A 19,157-nucleotide genomic window follows, 5' to 3' on the forward strand; every position below is an offset into this window, starting at 1 on the left:
GCACTGATGAAATTTTATGTTATCTGAAAGCTCACCTACTTCAAGAGAACTCAAATCTCCTCCTGACTTTATGAGGCCTTTTGTTATTTTTTTATTCTGTTATCCATATGCTCAATAATTCAGATATTCCCAAATGAATGCCACAAAAGTTTCAATTATATGACCACAGATATCTTTACATGAACCAGAGATGTTTCCATAAAGCTGTCACATGGAATGCTAATATACAACAAAAATAAGCACAAAAAATGCTCATTTTCTATAGAGCTGTTTAAAATATTATGATTAGGAATGGCACCTAGACATATAGAGGCAGGAAAGGGCGTTCCTTCTCTAGGTTCCACCAACAGTCCAGGTACAGGGGGAGAAAACAGGGATGGAACAGTGTTAAAAATGTCAATCAGACTACCCAGGCTTTATTTATTTATCCCACTCCCTGCACCTTCTTCTGGATCTCTTAAATAGAAACAAAGTAGTCCCCGTTCAGCCTACATAATCACAATATAAAAGAGAGAAATGGGGTCTGGGTTTGACCCAGGGGTCAGGTGGGGAGGGGCAAGCAAACAACAGCAGTTACTTAAGAGATTATAAACTCATTACTGAGTACTGAACAAAATCCACACAACACCAGGTCTCTGCCTGGTTCAATGACAGTAGAGCTCTGTTGCTCAAGACAACTTTAAGATCTAGAAGCACATTAAAAAATTGGAATGAGAGTCCAAAGATAGTGTTCAACTATCCTGTTTGGCTTCAAATGGGTTCAAAGACTTGGGCCTATCATCTGAATTACTCTACCAATCTGAACAAATAGCTTGAAATGCAATCTTTGAAAATCCTTGAAATAATATGTCAACCAGCTAAACTACTATATCTATCTCAGAACACTGCATCTCTAATCATGAAATGAAAACTATGTCCATATGTTCAAATGATACTAGGACTTCTTTTAAATTTCAAATATTCTCTCATTAGAGGCTATTTTTTATTCCATAGCTGCTTTATTGATTTTTCCCATATTTCTAAGCACATAATATTCATTCTCAATTGTATCATTACCAACTATTTCATATAATATGTTTTGTGATTTAAAGATTCACAGTTTCACCTCCCAGTTAAAATTTTTGATCATGGATTTAAATATATCAAACACCTATGATATAATAAAATCTAAAACTTTAATACTATCAAAACAGTAGGTCATGCAAAGTAACAATATCAACACAATGAAACAGATATATGTAAATACTCATACTGTAAGGACCACTGTAACTGTCTTTTATAACTAAGGCATAATTTTACCACTAACAAATATAAGGCCAATTGATCTAACCATTCTAATAGTGCCAAAAAACAAAACAAAACAAAAAAACAAAAAACAAAGAATGAATTGCTTAGAGAGTAGAAAATGAACACTGTCTTTTTTCATATTCACCTCACAAAAAATTCCTGTCCCTCTAGAATGTCTAGCAAGTTATTACCTTCCCCTTAACCATGACTTCCCCAACCCCTTAATTTTAACTACTCCATCCAAGGAAAATGCACCCCCATTATAACACTGGCCATAATCTACATTAGTTGCTTCCATGTCTGTCTCCCCTCCTACATGACGAGCGGGCAGTATTTACTTCTCTTTCAGTCTTGGGAGGTTTAGCACGCTTGGCTTGCCTATAATGGATATACAATAAAGATCTTCAGAATGACTGAAGATGTGTTAGGTCTCTTGAACAACAACAACAAAAAAGATATAAGAAATGTTAGAAAAACACTTCTGAAAGCTCTAGATTAGAGGGGAAAAATGAAAAAAAAAAAAAAAGGATTACTCCCCCCCCCCACCCGCCACTTTTCCCCAGAAGGCAAGGTAATTTGATACAGAAAATACACAAACGCTGCATATCAATCTTTACTAAAATATTCTGTGAAAATTCCACCTTTAAACTGTATCTTTACAAACTTCATCAAATCAAAAATCAGTAATTAAGTCTTATATAGAGCTAACTATATAACTATAAAGCCGACCCATAAGTAAATAAACAAGCAAGCTATTTGTAAAATGTTTAAAAAGATTTATAACTTTTCATTTTTAAACAATACTTCTTTGTATTATTTTCTCAAATTATAGATCCAGTAACACACTTCAACATTACTGACCAAATATTTAATTGACTTTACCTATTTCACTACCACACTTAAAAAACGAAGCACGCTAGGGGCGCCTGGGTGTCTCAAGAGTTGGTTGCATGTCCAACTCTTGATTTCCACTCAGGTTGTGATCCCAGGGTTGGGGGACCCAGCCCTGAGCTGAGCTGAGTGTGGAACCTACTTGGGATTCTCTCTCTCTCTCTCTCTCTCTCTCTCTCTCTCTCTCTCCCTCTGCTCTTCTCCCCCCACTCATGCTGTCTCTAAAATTACAAAAAAAAAAAAAAAAAGTAAAAGAAAACAGTGAAGCATGCTAATATATATTACAAATAGTGACCCCTGAGCTGCCAGGAGTGCATTTCAACTGGGAACACCAGAGGAAAACAGAAATGTGTCCTGGGGAAGGGACTCTCGGTGCTGACTGACTGAGAGCAGCTTACCCTTATATTTGAAATGTATGCCTGTCTTTTCAAAGATAAACATTTACACAGCCTTGGATGATTGGAGCTTGCAGCTGACTATGTAAATAAACAAATATGAAAAAAATTTTTCCTCTAGAGCCTGGCTACAGATAATAAAAAGGGCTTGAAGGGACTTATGAAGCAAAGGAACTCAAACTAACATGTACACTCAAGTCAGTTTGGGTTATGTTAATTTAAGACTATAAATGCAAAGGAACCAGTTAATTACTTAAGTGGAAGGTAACATTTTCAGAGCCTTAAGTGATCAAATAATTAGTTCAAACGGTTGTATGTTACAGAAAAGCATAGATACTGACCAGTTCCACTATCATAAAAAATAAGTTACTTCAAGATGATATTTTCATCATTCAAGTATGATTTTTCTCCTTCTCTCAAAAATGGCTGCATTATGGAGATATAATAAAAGGTATCATTTTGATTTTGGTTTCTGGAAAATGCGAAGGTTACATTTTGTGCTCTCTGAAACTATCATTTAACTATAAAGGCTGTGGTGCTATTTCAACAAATATGAAAATGAGAACTCAGAAAATGTGATATTGAGATTATGAGGTTAAATGAGTGTGGATTTTATATTCTTCCTATGTAATCTATAGATAACTGTAGATATTTATAGATTTGATCTTTTACATATAACTATAGATCTAATCCTTAAACACTCATTTATCATCCCTTTAGAACTGCACAGAATTTCTAAAAATACTTTTCTGAGACAAATGACAACTATAATAGGTGAAAAAGTTTATTATAATTTACAGGAAATTTTAGGGGTGGCTGGGTGGCTCAGTCGGTAAGTGTCCAGCTTTTGGATTTGGCGCAGGTCATGAACTCACAGTCGGTGGGTTCAAGCCCTGCATCAGGCTCTGTGCTGGCAGTGCCGAAGTCTGCGTGGGATTCTCTCTCTTTCTTTCTCTGTCTTTCCCCCACTCTATCTCTCTCAAGATAAATAAATGAACTTGAAAAAAAATTACAGAAGGTTTTAGAAAAGAGAGAAAGGAAAGGTGCAAAATGCAGTATTTATTGTTTACTGTGTGCTATAGCTGACTGGGCCAGCTGTTCCACACATATGTAGGTATGCTCCCTCCACTCTATGATATGGGAGCTGCTAACATTCCCAGTTTACAAATGAGGTAACCAGGAATCAGAGAGGCTAATTATCTTGCCTAAGGTCAGTAAGTGAGAGTCTTATTTCTACCTGTGTGCTTTTTTCCAAATTGTTTCCCTAAATCATGTATTTATTCTTAAAAATGTGTAGAGTTTGTATCATACAGGTATGTGGATTCTCAATAAAATGCAGACAACACAAAGTGAGAAAAGCGATGCTCTAAGAATCAGGAAAAACCTCTCTCATCTGCACACTAAGCTATGATACCCTGGAAAAATAAAATGGCAAAGGCTAGAAACTGCTTAAAATGACCGGGTGGTGGAAGAGTGGATGGAAATTCAAGTTAGTCTCTATTATCTTTAGTATATGCTGTGCTCTGAATGTCTCCCCGCTGCTTCCCCTTGTTGAACCTCAAAACCCAGTGTGATGGATGTTTGGGGGCGGGCCTCATGAATAGAACTTGTGGATCAGAGAACTCTCTGGCCCCTCTGCTATATAAGAACACTGTGAAAAGAAAGAGAACCAGGAGTGGGCTCCTACTGGACACCCAATCTACCAGCACCTTAATCATGGACTTCCTAGCCTCCAAAACTGTAAGAAATAAATTTCTGTTGCTTATAAGCCACCTAGCAGCCTGAACAGACTAACAGCATAACATTCAGCAATTAATTCTCCGACTCCATATTCTTAAATATAACAGATTAACAAACTTCTATCACTCTAAGAGTATAACCAGAACCCATATTTCTAAATTTTAAATCCAAAGTATGCTTTTGTTCTATTACCTCTACTAATATTTTGAATCACTACTTCATGGTTGATTTAAGACATGCACACTTAACACACACAAATGGGGAAAAAGGGTATTATGCTAAAAATAAATGTAAATGATAGAATGTGTGAATATTTTCCACATTCTCTCAAATTACTGATTACATGTACATAGGATAAATATTTCTGTGATAAAACTGTAAGCCTAAATTTTTAAAGTTTACTCAATGACTAAACAATGTTCAAATTAAGGTATTTTTATTATTCTGGAAAATAATTAACTTTAGATTCAAGAAGCCAAACCAACTATAATATTTTCAAAACATTTTATCAACTTCAACAGCCTTTAACTCTGTGGGCTATAGAATACACCACATTGTATAGAGTATAGAATGCTCCCACATTGAAGGGAGGCAACTTCAATATTAAGAAATTATAAATACCACCAATTTAGAGCCAAATGGCTTTTTATCTTCTTTCCTTTTTAAGGCAAGAAAATAAAATATATGAAGGAAAAAAGTTACCTTTTTCTTTTGAAATATGAAATATAGCAATTCTTTAGAGGAAAAAAAAATAGGAAGCCAAAAAGAATGGGTATTTCTTGATTTACAAAAACACTGCGTGTACTTTGCAAATATTTAAGGTCTTTATAAATTTTCAAGTCTCAAGTCATCCCAGTATCCCCGTTGTAGGATTTATTAATTCAAAAGACATGCCCAAGTATTTTGCAATCCTTTCTGCATCCCACTATCTGTGTTTTTTTTTTTTTTCATTCAACACCAGGGTTTCTAACTATTACAATCTTTGTTTATTGGCTATGAGTTAGAACAATCACTGGTTATTACTATCTCCAACTGTATCTTCAGTAGTCAACACTTCAGTTACAAAGTATTATTTGAAAATCATCCAATTGTCAAAGTTCACAAGATAATACATTTTTCTTAATGACACAGCTTGGGAAAATACACCCAGAAATGGTACCATGTGTAATTAAATTGTAAAAATAATTAGGATAGACTACATGATTTACTACCACATATCAGAATCTAGAAAATCACAGTTACATATACAAGTGTATTTAAAAATAATCTACAATGACTTTATATTCTATCCTATGACATTTATACAATGCCAAGATGATGTCTGAAAATGAAGCAATATTCTGAGTTTCCCAGAGAATGCCAATAACTGGTCTTGAGTCTTCTCTAACTAAATTGACTATTTAACCAACGTATCTTCACATGGATTTGTCACTACAGAAACACAACCTAAATCTTAAATGAGGCAATCCTCAATCTTTAAATCCTAAATAAAAAATGAGGCAAAAATGAAGTTGTTTTCTTTTTGGGGAATTATAACATTACATGTGAAAAAAGCATTACACTGACTCAAAAACCATGTAGACTTCTCTGAACTTTTGTGGAAAGTTATAATTTGATCAATAAAGATATTTAGAAACCTAGGGTAAAAAAAGGAAAGTTTAAAAATGCTCACCTTCAATTTATTTCATAGGTCACTGTTATACCATCTAATAAGATAATTAAAAACATGCAAGCAGCTGGTACTACAGCTAAACAGATTAATGTAATAGTCTGTAGTCATATGTGCTGGCAAGGGGCTCGCCTCTTTGGAGAGGAGAAGGTCAGCTGCCCTTGGGAAGAGGAGGAGGGTGGTGGGGAGAGAATATTCCTTCTACCATGTGGCCCTGTGTTACAGTCACTAAGTTAATCATCTACTGCAAACTGCTAATTGGCAAACGACTACTCTTCTTTCATACCCAGCAAGGGTCTCTCAGGTTTAATAGTTAAATAAGACATACAGAGCGCTCATATAAATCTGACAGAAAACGCTGGTCTTTAAAAAGCATATGATCTACTGCATAAACCAATAATATCTTCTCAATTCTTATAAAATTTCCATTTTAACACATCATCTGCAAAATGGTTGGGGGACATGTAACTGAATTTTAACAAAAACTTCTAAAAATCTACTCTATTACCTAGGCACCATATAATAATCATACTGGTGCCTTAGGAGTTAAATTCAGCTGTACTCCACTGGAATCAGTGAAGCAAAACCACAAAAGACACAAATCCAAGTAAAACCTCCTGGCCTAAGAACAACAAATCTATGAATGTTAGGCATATGAAACAATCATGTTACGATCTGATTGATTATAGATTTCGAAAGTTGTCAAAATTCCAAAAATCCACCTCTGAACTTATACAAATAGTAAAACATCTGCCTTTTATCACTACTCTGTGCACAAAATGGCTGTACAAAGGCAACCCAGAATACTGTGCCAGAGATTGAGAGTTTCAAGCCTCAGGTTAAGCTTGTTCTTAGCTCCCTTTCAGCTAACAGACAAAAGTTATTTTCTTGTAAGACACATTTTTTTTTTACCTTCCTTTTAGTGTCTCCGTATCAGAGCACTGTAAACAATTCTAAATACCAGAAGGTTAACGATGGATGATGACAATGATGATAATGACATTGACTGGAAGATAAAAGCAGCTAATATTTATGCAGCACTTACCATGTGACACCATCCCATTAACTCCTTATAACAAGTGTCTTATTACCCCCACTTTAATGATGAGGAAACTGAGGCTAAGACTTGTCCCACGTTTCCAAAGTACTTGGAGTCAGGATTTGAACCACCTCACTACATTTAAATATTAACAAATGAAAAACAAAACAACAAAAATCAGTGACTACACTCTCTTGAAAGTGACAATCTAAAACCATGATAAGATAAATAATGGAAAGACTACAGACTTAGGTGACCAATTTAAGACTGAATTCAAAAGTCAATAAAACCTTGGCATATGCTACAAAAGGTACACGTGTTGGAGGGTTAAGTGAAGACTAAGGCAACAAAGTTGCCAATTTATAGGAAAGAATAATATCCAAAGAACTAATAATGCCATAGTTTTGCATTTGGATTTTCAAAAGGCTTTACCATACACATTTTATCTCAGGCTTTAAAACACATGTGAGGAGGGAGCAGGTTAGACACTGTAAGTCTGTCTTATGAGATAATAAACTAAGGCTAATCATTATCCTGGACACAAGTATATATAGCTTGAATATGATGGTACTAGGCTGACAGCCAAAATTGTCTGACTGTGAAGAAAGGTCAGGATTTCTGAGACAGTTTAAATAATACAAAGGTAGAATTGTTAAGGTTAAAGGATCTTTGAGGGTTGAAATATTCACATTGTTCTAATAACTTATTTATTAAGTTTAAAACAGCAATGATAGCAACAGAAAAATAATTTTCGTTTTCAAAAGTGAATTTTACTGACAATTCTGTTGCCATTTTAGTATGATCGTACGAAAATTCCTAGGTTTTATCAGTTAACCTTAATATGGAAATATACCCCAGAGCTCTGCTTCTATGAATTCTGCATTTAACCCAAGTGTCAAATTCACAAGTAAGCTCATTACATTGTAAGAGCTATTGCCTGCTGAGTAGAAAAATATTCATTTCACACCTTAAATACTATAATACTATTTAATAACAGCACTGGCCTGCCAACTATTAAAAGCTCGTTTTTATATATTGTACTACCTGAGCTTTTTATCTTGCCTTTTTAATTACAACAATAAATTAATATCCTAACATTACAACACTGACAGGCATTGATTAAAATTATATTAGTTAACAACATTAGTATTTATTGTGCAAAGTTGCATTAGGAGTTCATTTTCAAAGTACAATTATCATTCAATAATACTAAAATACTTTAATCTTCAAACTATTCAAGAATAAAATAAGCTACAAGATAATGCCATGCCTTCACATTAACACATTTCTCTTAACTTTATATTATGTCCATTATTTACTATAATTAGCTAAACTACAAATGTAATTGTAAAATTGAATTCACCAACAAAATTTATACACATACGGATTTTCCTTCTTTTGAAATACATCTCTATTTTCCTTTTGTCTTAGTTTTTTTTACCGTATTTATATCTAATAATGATACTAATATAGACTTCACATGTATTACCATATTAACATTCCTCACTTACATATCAAATCATGAATGTTTAACTATCTTTTATATTTACTTCAGCACTAAAAGAAGGATTTGAAGAATCCCAACATTTATAAGGTAGGATGAGTACAGTGAAAATATAATGACAACATATGAGCTTTACTGCTGTGATAATACCCTTCTAGAACACCATGGGAACATAAGCCTTTTGTAGTATCTGTGACACTTGAACGACTGATTATTTATACATACCCCAACTGATATAAAATAAAGATGTCAAGTGTTTCAATTACCATCTCATTTCTGGAATTCAGAAACAAACTGTAGAAAACTTTCCCATTGACCACATTCCTATTAAGTGTTTCCTGTATACAAGGCTCTATTCTAGATATTAAAAGCATGTCTGGGATTTGAAAAAAACAAATGACACAGTTCCACTTAGGGATATCCAATATGTATTCAAGTAAAAATATGAAGATTTCAATCGTAAACCCCGTATCTATTACATAAACGGAGTTACAGCTTAACATTTAAATGAGTTTCCAGGTGTGTAGTGGTTCTCGTGTGTGTTTTATGGGGTCACTGCAAAGTGTCACAACTAGTTAATCATAAGGACAATGTACTCAAAGTATTTCCTTAAGAATCTGCATTGCTATCTACAATGCCAAAATGTATTATTACTGAATATGTACCTTTTTTTCTTAAAACAAAACAACCTAGTTCTTATATCACGTTGGTTCAGTATAGGAAGTTTCAAATACTACTGGAAATAATATAATTTTTCTTCTTCCTAGGCTTCCCTATATGAAGGTACAAAATCCATAAACATTTACTCAAGCATATCAAGTTATAAGGAGAACATTACCAAAATACTAGATAAGATCCAGGTTTTCTTAACTAGTGTATCCTTTTTAAAAAATCACTAATTGAGATGTAACTGTCCTGTTTGCTGAAGAGTCAAAGGGGATATTAACAAACAGCGCTTAATGTAACCAGGGAGTACATTTCATACTCTTAGATGCTCATAAGGAATATATCCTGTTTTAAAAGGAAACTTAAACAAAAGGAAGCCTTTAGTACTGTAACAGATATACTGGAAAAACAAAAACAAAAATTGATTATAACGGAGTTTAACACTACATATGCATTCATACCAATTATCCTGTATACACTAACAACTGGTATCTACAATAAGGCCATTTACTCAAGAATTTAAAAGGTTACATTTTTCATTACTCAATAAGTCTGCAGAACAATCACATATCACAATATCCTTTACATTTGACGTATTTTTAAAACACAGGTAACAATTCCTTACTACTCTTAGAATCCTGTAACATTAGGTAGCTTGTATAGTATCTTGTAATAATTTGTCACCTACCTATAAGAATTAAAAGTCCCATCAGAATCTAAAGTAGAACTTCTTCTTCCATTTTTATTTGAATCTCCTGGAAAAAAAAAATTTAAAAATACGAAATAATGAAGATTGTGAAACTGAGTATTTTAGTTGAAAAGCTGCTGTGTGACAGCTCTATGCAATATATTGGGTCCAAAAACATATAACCCTTTATCCCTACCCCCCAAATATCTTTTGTAATCAGAGCTCTCTAGTCAAAAAATTCATTTTGATGTTATAATATGAACTAATAACCACCAACTCCTAAGTTGGATAAGAATACTATCAAAGTAATTATTAACAGGAACAAATGAAGTACAGTACAGAGACATTTTCCTTTTATGAATCACAAACAAAACTGAAATTTATAAACTATTTAATAATACACTAATGATTGTAAATAAAGGGAAATTCTTTGTTCGTGACCAAATCACCTGTCCTGGCCACTGGTACAGTCAAAAGAGAGCAACAGAGAGAGGACCTGGAATGTTTTCAGTTCCCAGTTCTCCATGTTCCAGGAATTTGGTAAGCAGAGAAGTTAAACAGAAAGCAGCCTGGGGAGGTGGTGAATGCATTCTAAGGAGCTTTTAATACACCTTAATATTCTTCCTGAAACTTTCTATTTTAACCATGGGCAAAAGTTCAGCAGTTTTAAAAACGAAAAAACAACACTGAAAGATATTTCTGCATCATGTAGTAATGCCAAACATTTAGAAAAAAAAATTTCCACTTAAGAAACAGTTATCTTCATTGTATCAGACGCAGAACAAGTTCATACCTGCCAGTTTAGAGATTACAGAATAAAAATAAATGTGGTAAAGAAGTTTAAAAAATGTTTACCAATGCCACAATATAAAATATATATGCTTATTAAAAGAAATTTAATTTAATTTTAGTAGTTTACATTTTAAAATACATACTTCAAAGTAGTCTTCAGGAAACCATAGCATGCTACTAATAAAACGACCATTTATTCTTAGAAACACATTAAAAAGACTAGATTGTGATTACATTTTATACTCCTAATTCTTGTAATGTAACTTTCAAGCATCAGGTTATATTCATTTTTATGCTTTTTAAAGCTTAATAATTCAATGATTTATCTATTTTAATTTATACTTTCAATCCACTTTGAACAATCTAAGGTGCCACTGGAGATCATCATAGTGGTCCTGGTTAAGTCAAATAGTAATTACAGAGCTTTCACTTTAAAGATGAGATTATTTTTAATTATTGAGTACAGCACTTAAGGTACCATACTTATATAATTATGCCACTCATTAAATGGTTATTGAAAGCTGAAATGTAATTTTAATGACAGCTACCTATTTTTCTTTGCACATTGTATAGTTGACAGATTAGTCAAGAATGTTGGTTCTTTTCAAAATCTTCACAGCTGTGCCAAAGTGTTTAGCAGGACAAGAACTGGACTGAGTCCACTTGCTAACTTTTAACTCTATTCTTTTCTCAAAATGCACTTTCAGGTTTCTTTCCTTTCTTTTCTTTTTTTCATTAACAAAAATCCTAAAATGGATTACAGCATTCAAAACTATTGCCAAATTTTATAGGAGAAAATTACCCCCAAACACTTAAATGTTTAAGATCAATTTAGCTGGGTATATTTTGTTAATTCTTTGAAAACACAGACACTGTAGGATTACTCACACAACATAATTCATTTTCTTAAAAAAAATTAATGGTATTATAATAAGTAAACTAAAGAGATTTAAAGAAAATTAGTCTGTTTCTTGCTAAATGAAAATTTCCTACAACACATGTTATTTAACAGCTTGCAGACATTTCCTGTGAAACATTCTATAATCAGTATAAAATAAGTACTATATCATACATTTAAAATATAAGCCTTCTTTTTCTTTAAAACTAAAGATTATGATTAAACACATAAGATCTCACGAACAGAATTTTTTTCCCTTTCTGCTGATATTTACCAGATCAAATATAAAATCCTTCAAACAATTAAGAGACGTTCAGTTTTTAAACTAGGTTTTGCCATCATAATATATTACAAAGGTTTCTTCATTTTATACTTGTTTCAAAATGAGTATATCACATTAGATGTGACCTTCAAAGGATGGAAATAAGGAAAAGAAGCAGTTTTTCTTTCTCGAAAACATACCAAATAAGGAGTACAACTGTTTTTCCAAACAATATTAGAGAAAAGATTTCAGAGTTTGCTATATGGGGAAAAGGCAATAAAGTTTTGAAGCAGGAAAAACTGCTTTGTTCCTTCAATCCTCTAGTTGAAATTAATTATAGCAAATGTTTATGAAAACATCTGTTCCTTACAGTTATAAATTCTTAATTTTAGTATGGACGATTCCAGATTCTTATTTTGGAAGGAAACTGTCTGACAATTGAAAGATTTACAAAAGAACAGGCAGAATTTGTAATTCTGGAAAACTGTATATACAGTGTACTGTATACCCTGCAGAGATTTTCATTTGCGTGAAACATTTGATGGGGCTTGAACTGGTTGGTAACTAGGAGAATTCAAAGACAGAGAGGCTCCTCTTTGATTTAAGGTGTTATACAATAAAAACATATCTGTAATACAAGGAAACATCAACTAAGAATTACAGATAAATGTTACCTTACTATTAATCTAATTTGGAGTAAATACAATAAACTAAGTATTAATTTTAACAGGGATTTAGTAAGAGTAATGCCAATACAATCATGGGAAGGTATGTGCAGTGTTCCCCCAAAAAAACAACAGAGGGTGCAAGAGAGTTTAATATGATGTTTTAAATTGCTGCTCTGATTCTTGTTCTAAGTTATCAGGTAGCCATAACTGTAACAAGGATGTGTAGGTTGGTTTCAGATCTCTCTCTTCCTCTTCACTTTCTTCTCTCTCCCTCTCTCTCTCTCACACACACATATACACACACATAAGTGCACTGTTACAGTAATCTTACACAAAGACCTTTAAATGATCAGACAGCACAAATACTTAAATGTGTTTTAAGATAACGGACTACCTTTCACTTGCTTGAAAAGTAACTTAACAAAAGAGTAAATTTTTAAAATACAATTATGATTTTCAAAGTATTTCAATATTTACGTAAGTTAACCAATAAAATAATCTAGAGAGAGAGAGAGAGAGAGAGAGAGAGAGGAAATTTAAATAAATGCATAAATTATATGCAACATGTAACATACATATTATATGTGTTGCTATGTATATGTATGTTGTGCAACATATATTTACAGGAATAGTCCAACAATTATTTGTGACCATTACAATTTTATATTTACATAACACATCAACTTCTCATTGGTAAGTACTTTGTAAAATGAATTCCTAGCAATCACAATTAAAATAAATTGACTGATTTGAAAAAAATGTTTGTAGTTATGTTATTTTAAATGAAGATACAAAGAACATGTATTTTCCATTAGTAATTTCTAACATACATGTGTCTAACTTATTTAGCAAATAATACATATAATGGTGACTTAAATCTCAAAACAAGATAAATCAAATTCCAGACTCCTTTTTAACTTTTACTGCAGTCAGGTTTAGCTAAGGGCATTTATAGCATCTATCTGTGCACCGTTGAAATCACGCTAAACGAAGGTTTACAATAGATTTCTATAGTGCTTTTTATGCACAAACATCTGCTTCATGAAGGTAGAACCAGAGATTTTAAACTAGGTTAGGTTAAAAACAACCAGAATAATGCTATAAATAAACACACTTACTCAACTGGGCCCTCAGTTTACATCCAAATATCATCGAGTTTTAGAAGATCACATCATACTAGGTATGAATTCCAAAAAGTATTACATAATTTAAAAAATAAAGTTTATCTCAAAATTGTTAGAGAAATGTCACCACGTGTGTGTGATGAATATTTAATAGTAAGAAACAAAAAAAGATTTGCTTTAAACTAAGTTAAAAACCAAAGCTATGGATAGCCACATTTAGTTGTGACAGGATAATATGACATAAATAGTGTAAAGACCTGAAACCTTTTGTTTTTTCTTAATGAATATTACTCCTGAAATGCTTTTTTATTAAATTTAAAATCCCATTCAAAGTAAAGCCTTCAAAAATCCATGAATTAGGTATATTCATGTGTGGATATATAGTAAATCAAAGTATAAGGACTCAGCATCTATGAAGACAGTAGCCACTAAGGACATTACTTCATTTCAGGAATCATGTAAAGAACAGTCTCTCTAGGCTAATTTATTTGTGCTAAACATCAAAGGACTACCATCAGGTCTAAGACCCAGTGCTCAAGTAAATACAAAATAATCCTTATTCAATAATTTTCCATCTTCTCTATCATTATTATCTACATTCTAATAATTTAATGGCCATATTAAGTTATATATATATATTTAAATAAATATCTATATTTATATAAATATACATTTAAATAAATATATATTTATATAAATATATATATTTATATAAATATAATATAAATATATTATAATATATAATAAATATAATATAATAAATATATTTATGTATTTAAATATATATTTATATAAATATACATTTAAATATAAATAAATATATATTTATATAAATTTTATTTAATATTTAAATAATATATTTAATATTTAAACAAATATATATATTTAAAAATTATTTTTTCATCTCCAAAAAATGTTTACTGTCAAGATTCAAAACATTTTTCGAATGATAGAAAGGATTTCTAAACATGAAAGAGTATCAGTGCTATAACTTATAACCAAATATTTGCAAGTGAATGGACAGCGTTATCACCAGTCTTCATTTTATTAAAAACAATCCACATATATTGGTTCCATGTGAGGTTGTGGCTATTGCTTTGACTGGGAATGAGTCCCTACTGCAATTAAGTATAAAAAATATCTCCAAAATTGGAATGTGACCTGTATTACTAAGAGCTGAGAAAAATCCTCAAAGAGTTCGGGTTTTGTTTTTTAAAAAACATTCCTTTTACACACTACAAAGAAATAATTAGTATTTGGGCTTCTTAAGTCCCTACATGATATTTACAATGGCAATCCCCAAAGGTCCTCCCCTTCACATAACCACAAACGCATACCCTCTTCTGGAGTGCATATTCTTGGTGTGGGCTCTGAAGACTTGGGCCTCCACATGTTTATTCAAGTTTGAGAACAGAGGCAGCATCATCCAGAACATAACAGCCATCATACATGTCCCCTTCACACAGGTACGGTAGTCTGGTGAAAGCTTTGATAACAAAACCAGTTTTTCTGAAAACTTCAGGCAGACTATTCACTTGTTCTTCCCATTTCTGTCCCTTGATTTCTCATGGTTTCTCCCATTTACCACCTACGTTTTCTGCACAGGGATGAAAGGGTAAAGCCAGGGAAGGGTGACCCTGCCTCTAGTTGGCTCCAAGATACTTCTGATATCTTTTAACAAAGTGAGGAGTTGATCACAGTGGTCCAGCAAATTCAAGCAGCTGACATCATACTGGAACCCTGTATTCTGTCATTCATTTATACCAAGCACTTTGTATTTCTTCTTCTGAAGCTGCCATACCATAGTTTCATACAGCTTGATGGCATAAATTTCTTCAAAATGAGGGCTCATGATTTTTGTGACCTGCCACCAACACCTAAATCTACGGGTTTTCCAGTCTGGATTAATTTTTAGCAGTCTCTGAAACTGATCTAGTGAAAACACAAACACTGGGCCTCTTCCTAGCAACCGACTGATAGACATTGGAGAAATAAACAGGCTAAACACAGATGACACAGAAGAGTGATATAATTGGACAAAGGGCCAGCCCAATTTCTCAACTCTGTTAAGAAGATCTGTGTTTCATTGATCAAGATAACTCTTAACAAAGCTTGGAATGATTCACATAATTTCTCTCCGTTGCACACCTACCAGTAGTGGTTCTCCCTCCTGCTGGCCTAGGCCACTGTGGCCCTGTCGAGTCTGCTCATCATTTACATGTAGGGGAGTGGATGAGCGGGCTCCATACCAGCCACACGGACACCAGGTTGGGGTACAACCAGCCCACAAACAGTCTCATCAAGGGCCATGGCCACTAGTTTGGATCAACCACCGGTGTCAGGGCGAGAACATGAAGGTGCCTTTGCCCAGACTAGAGCCATTGCACCCAACCCGCCCATCCAGCCTCCTCAGCGCTGAGGCAGGGGGTCAAAATTATTTAGATAACATAAAATCAGATGTAAAAAGCAAATATACAGAAACTTTTCAATAAATAATATTTCAAATGGATAATTTTAAGGTAATTTAATTTTTAATAATATTTGTTATTCCTATTAAACCATCAAGAGAATAATTTTCAAAAAGAAAGCAGTGTGACATCAGTGAAGTGGCAGAATATACAACTCCAAATTCTCATCATCCCACAGAAACATCAAAAATAAGCACACCAACTTTGCAATAATCCTAGAAAACAGCCAAAGATTTATGAAAACCAAATGAACAATGCATGAAAAAAAGAGACATCTTGATAGCTTTGTGGCATTTTTACTTGTCCTTACCCTAGCCCCTTCTTGGTACCATAGCAATCTTGAAGAGGAATGCAGTTTCCAGTGTGGGAAACTGGTATCTGGTTCTGGAGGGAGCAACGCAGGCCATAATTGCAAAATATTGTGTAATTCTGTTCTAACTTGTTTAGGAGCTACCTGAAGGTCTGACACAAAATATCTCTTTTTTGTCTAACTCAAAAAAAAGTGGTGGGCATTGCTCTTGAATATACTGCAAACTGAATTAAGAACAAGCAGATGCCTGGCACAAAGATTATAAGTTAAAATATTAAAAAGACCACCTAAGGTTTGGAGCAAGAGCTGGTGAGAGTTTCCTCGGGAAATTAGGACATTCAAAAGCATCCATGTATTTAGGAAAATGTAGAAGCCCATGGGCATGTCCAGAACAAGAAGTATGATATAGGAAATAAGAGGACCACAATCTTCCACCCTAAGCTGATCACTCAGAGAGTGCAAGCCTGGCTAAGTGATGAAAGACTGATGTGGCACAGAACCAATCTGCAAAGACAAGCAGAGATTTGGGTTTTTTGTTTGTTTCTTGTGGGTTTTGTTTCTGTGTGTGAGTATGTGTGTGTGTGTGTGTGTGTGTGTGTGTGTGTGTGCGTGTTGTGTTTTGTTCTGTTTTGTTTAGCTCCTGGCATTCAAAGAAGTTATCTGTCAAAACCCTAGCTGAACACAACCTAAGAAATAAAGATTTCAGTGACTACATATACCACATAGATCAATGGAACAGAAAGAGAGCCCAGAAATAAATCCACAATTATGTAGTCAATTAATCTCAACCATGGAGAAAAGAATATCTAATGGGAAAAAGTCTCTTCAACTAATGGTGCTGGGAAAACTGGACAGGAGCATGCAAACAATGAAACTGGACCCCTTTCTTATACCACATACAAAAATAAATTCAAAATGGATTAAAGACTTAAATGTGAGGCAGAAAACCACTAAAATCCTAGAAGAGAACACAGGCAGTAAGTTCTGTGACACTGGCTACAACACATCCTTTTAGATGTTTCCTAAGGCAAGAAAAACAAATGCGCAAAGAAACTATTGGGACTACATCAAAATAAAAAGCTTTTGCAAGTCAAATGAAACAACCAACAAAACTAAAAGGCAACCTACTAAATAAGAGAAGATACGTATAAATGACATATCTGAGAAAGGGTTAGTACCCAAAATAGAAGTTATACATAACTTCTAAAATTCAATGCCCAAAAAACCAGGTAATCCAATTTAAAAATGGGCAGAAGATATGAGCAGACACACTCCTCCAAAGAAGAGATAGAGACGGCCAACACACACATGAAAAGATGCTCAATATCATCCATCATCAGAGAAAAGCAAATCAAAATCACAGTGAGATATGACCACATACTTGTCAGAATGAAAATCAAAAACACAGAAAACAACAAGTCTTTGCAAAGATATGGAGGAAAAGGAACGCCTGTGCACTATTGGTGGGGATGTAAACTGGTACAGGTACTGTGGAAGTTACTCAAAAAATTAAAAATAGAACTAACTACCAGATGATCTAGTAATTCCACTACTGGGCATTTACCCAAAGAATACAAAGACACTAATTTGAAGGGATACATGGACCCCTATGTTTATTGCAGCATTATTTACAATAGCCAACTTATGGAAGCAACCTAAATGTCTGTCCATCAACAGATGAATGGATAAAGAAGATGTGGTATGTGTCAGTGTGTGTGTGTGCATGCATGTGTGTGTACACACATACACACAATAGGATACTATTCAGCCATAAAAAGGAATGAAATCTTGCCATTTGCAACAACATGGATGGAGCTATTAAGTATAATGCTGAATAAGTGAAATAAGCCAGAGAAAGACAAATATCACATGATTTCACTCATATGTGTAATTTATTTTTTCTTAATTTTTTTTGAATGTTTATTTTTGACAGAGAGAGAAAGAGACAAAGCATGAGCGGGGGAGGGGCAGAAAGAGAGGGAGACACAGAATCCCAAGCAGGATCCAGGCCCTGAGCTGTCAGCACAGAGCCCGACGCGGGGCTGGAACTCACAGACCGAGAGATCATGACCTGAGCCGAAGTCGGATGCTCAACCCACTGAGCCACCCAGGTGCCCCTCATATGTGTAATTTAAAAAACAAAGTAAACGAACATAGGGTAGGGGAAGAGAGGGAACCCATGAAACAGACTCTTAAGTATAGAGAAGAAACTGATGCTTAGCAAAGGAGAGGTGGGGGGCATAGGTAAAATAGGTAAAAGGGATTAAGGAATACATTTATATTGATGAGCAGTGAGTAATACGTGGAATTGCTGAATCACCATATTGTACACCTGAAATGAATATAACACTGCTAACTACCCTGGAATTAACATTTTTAAAAAACATAAAATATGGGCACCTGGGTAGCTCAGTCAGTTAAGAGTCCAACTCTTGATTTTGGCTCATGTCATTATCTTGTGGTTCGGGAGATCAAGCCCCACCCACATCAGGTTCTCTGCACTGACAGGGTGGAGCCTCCTTGGGATTCTCTCTCTCCCCTCTTTCTACCCCTTCCCTGCTTGTGCTCGCATGCTCGCTCGCTCGCTCTCTCTCTCTCTCTCTCTCTCTCTCTCTCTCAAAATAAATAAATAAATAAACATTTAAAAGAAAACAAAAATAAAAAAGGGAAGAAGGACAGAGCTGAACGGGACCAGATATTTTGTATGCTATGAAGTTTTGGTATCAACCTGAAGTAGACTGTTATAAGTTTAGGAC

The 19,157-nt window shown here is 33.9% G+C and overlaps 1 protein-coding gene and 1 pseudogene across 12 annotated transcripts in view; both read right to left on the reverse strand.

Annotated features, from left to right (window-relative positions):
* TBC1D5 (TBC1 domain family member 5) overlaps positions 1–19,157 on the reverse strand; it is a 545,542-nt gene that overhangs the window by 256,929 nt on the left and 269,456 nt on the right. For all 12 annotated transcript variants that reach the window (XM_019810740.3, XM_045037659.1, XM_019810743.3 and 9 more), the window contains one exon: positions 9,880–9,946. In XM_019810740.3, the coding sequence (XP_019666299.2) occupies positions 9,880–9,946 (67 nt within the window). Of the gene's footprint in view, positions 1–9,879; positions 9,947–19,157 lie in introns of those variants that run through there.
* LOC102902593 lies at positions 15,011–17,808 on the reverse strand (annotated as a pseudogene).

The sequence above is a fragment of the Felis catus genome, chromosome C2 (genome assembly GCF_018350175.1).
Source record: "Felis catus isolate Fca126 chromosome C2, F.catus_Fca126_mat1.0, whole genome shotgun sequence".
Taxonomy (NCBI): Eukaryota; Metazoa; Chordata; class Mammalia; order Carnivora; family Felidae; genus Felis; species Felis catus.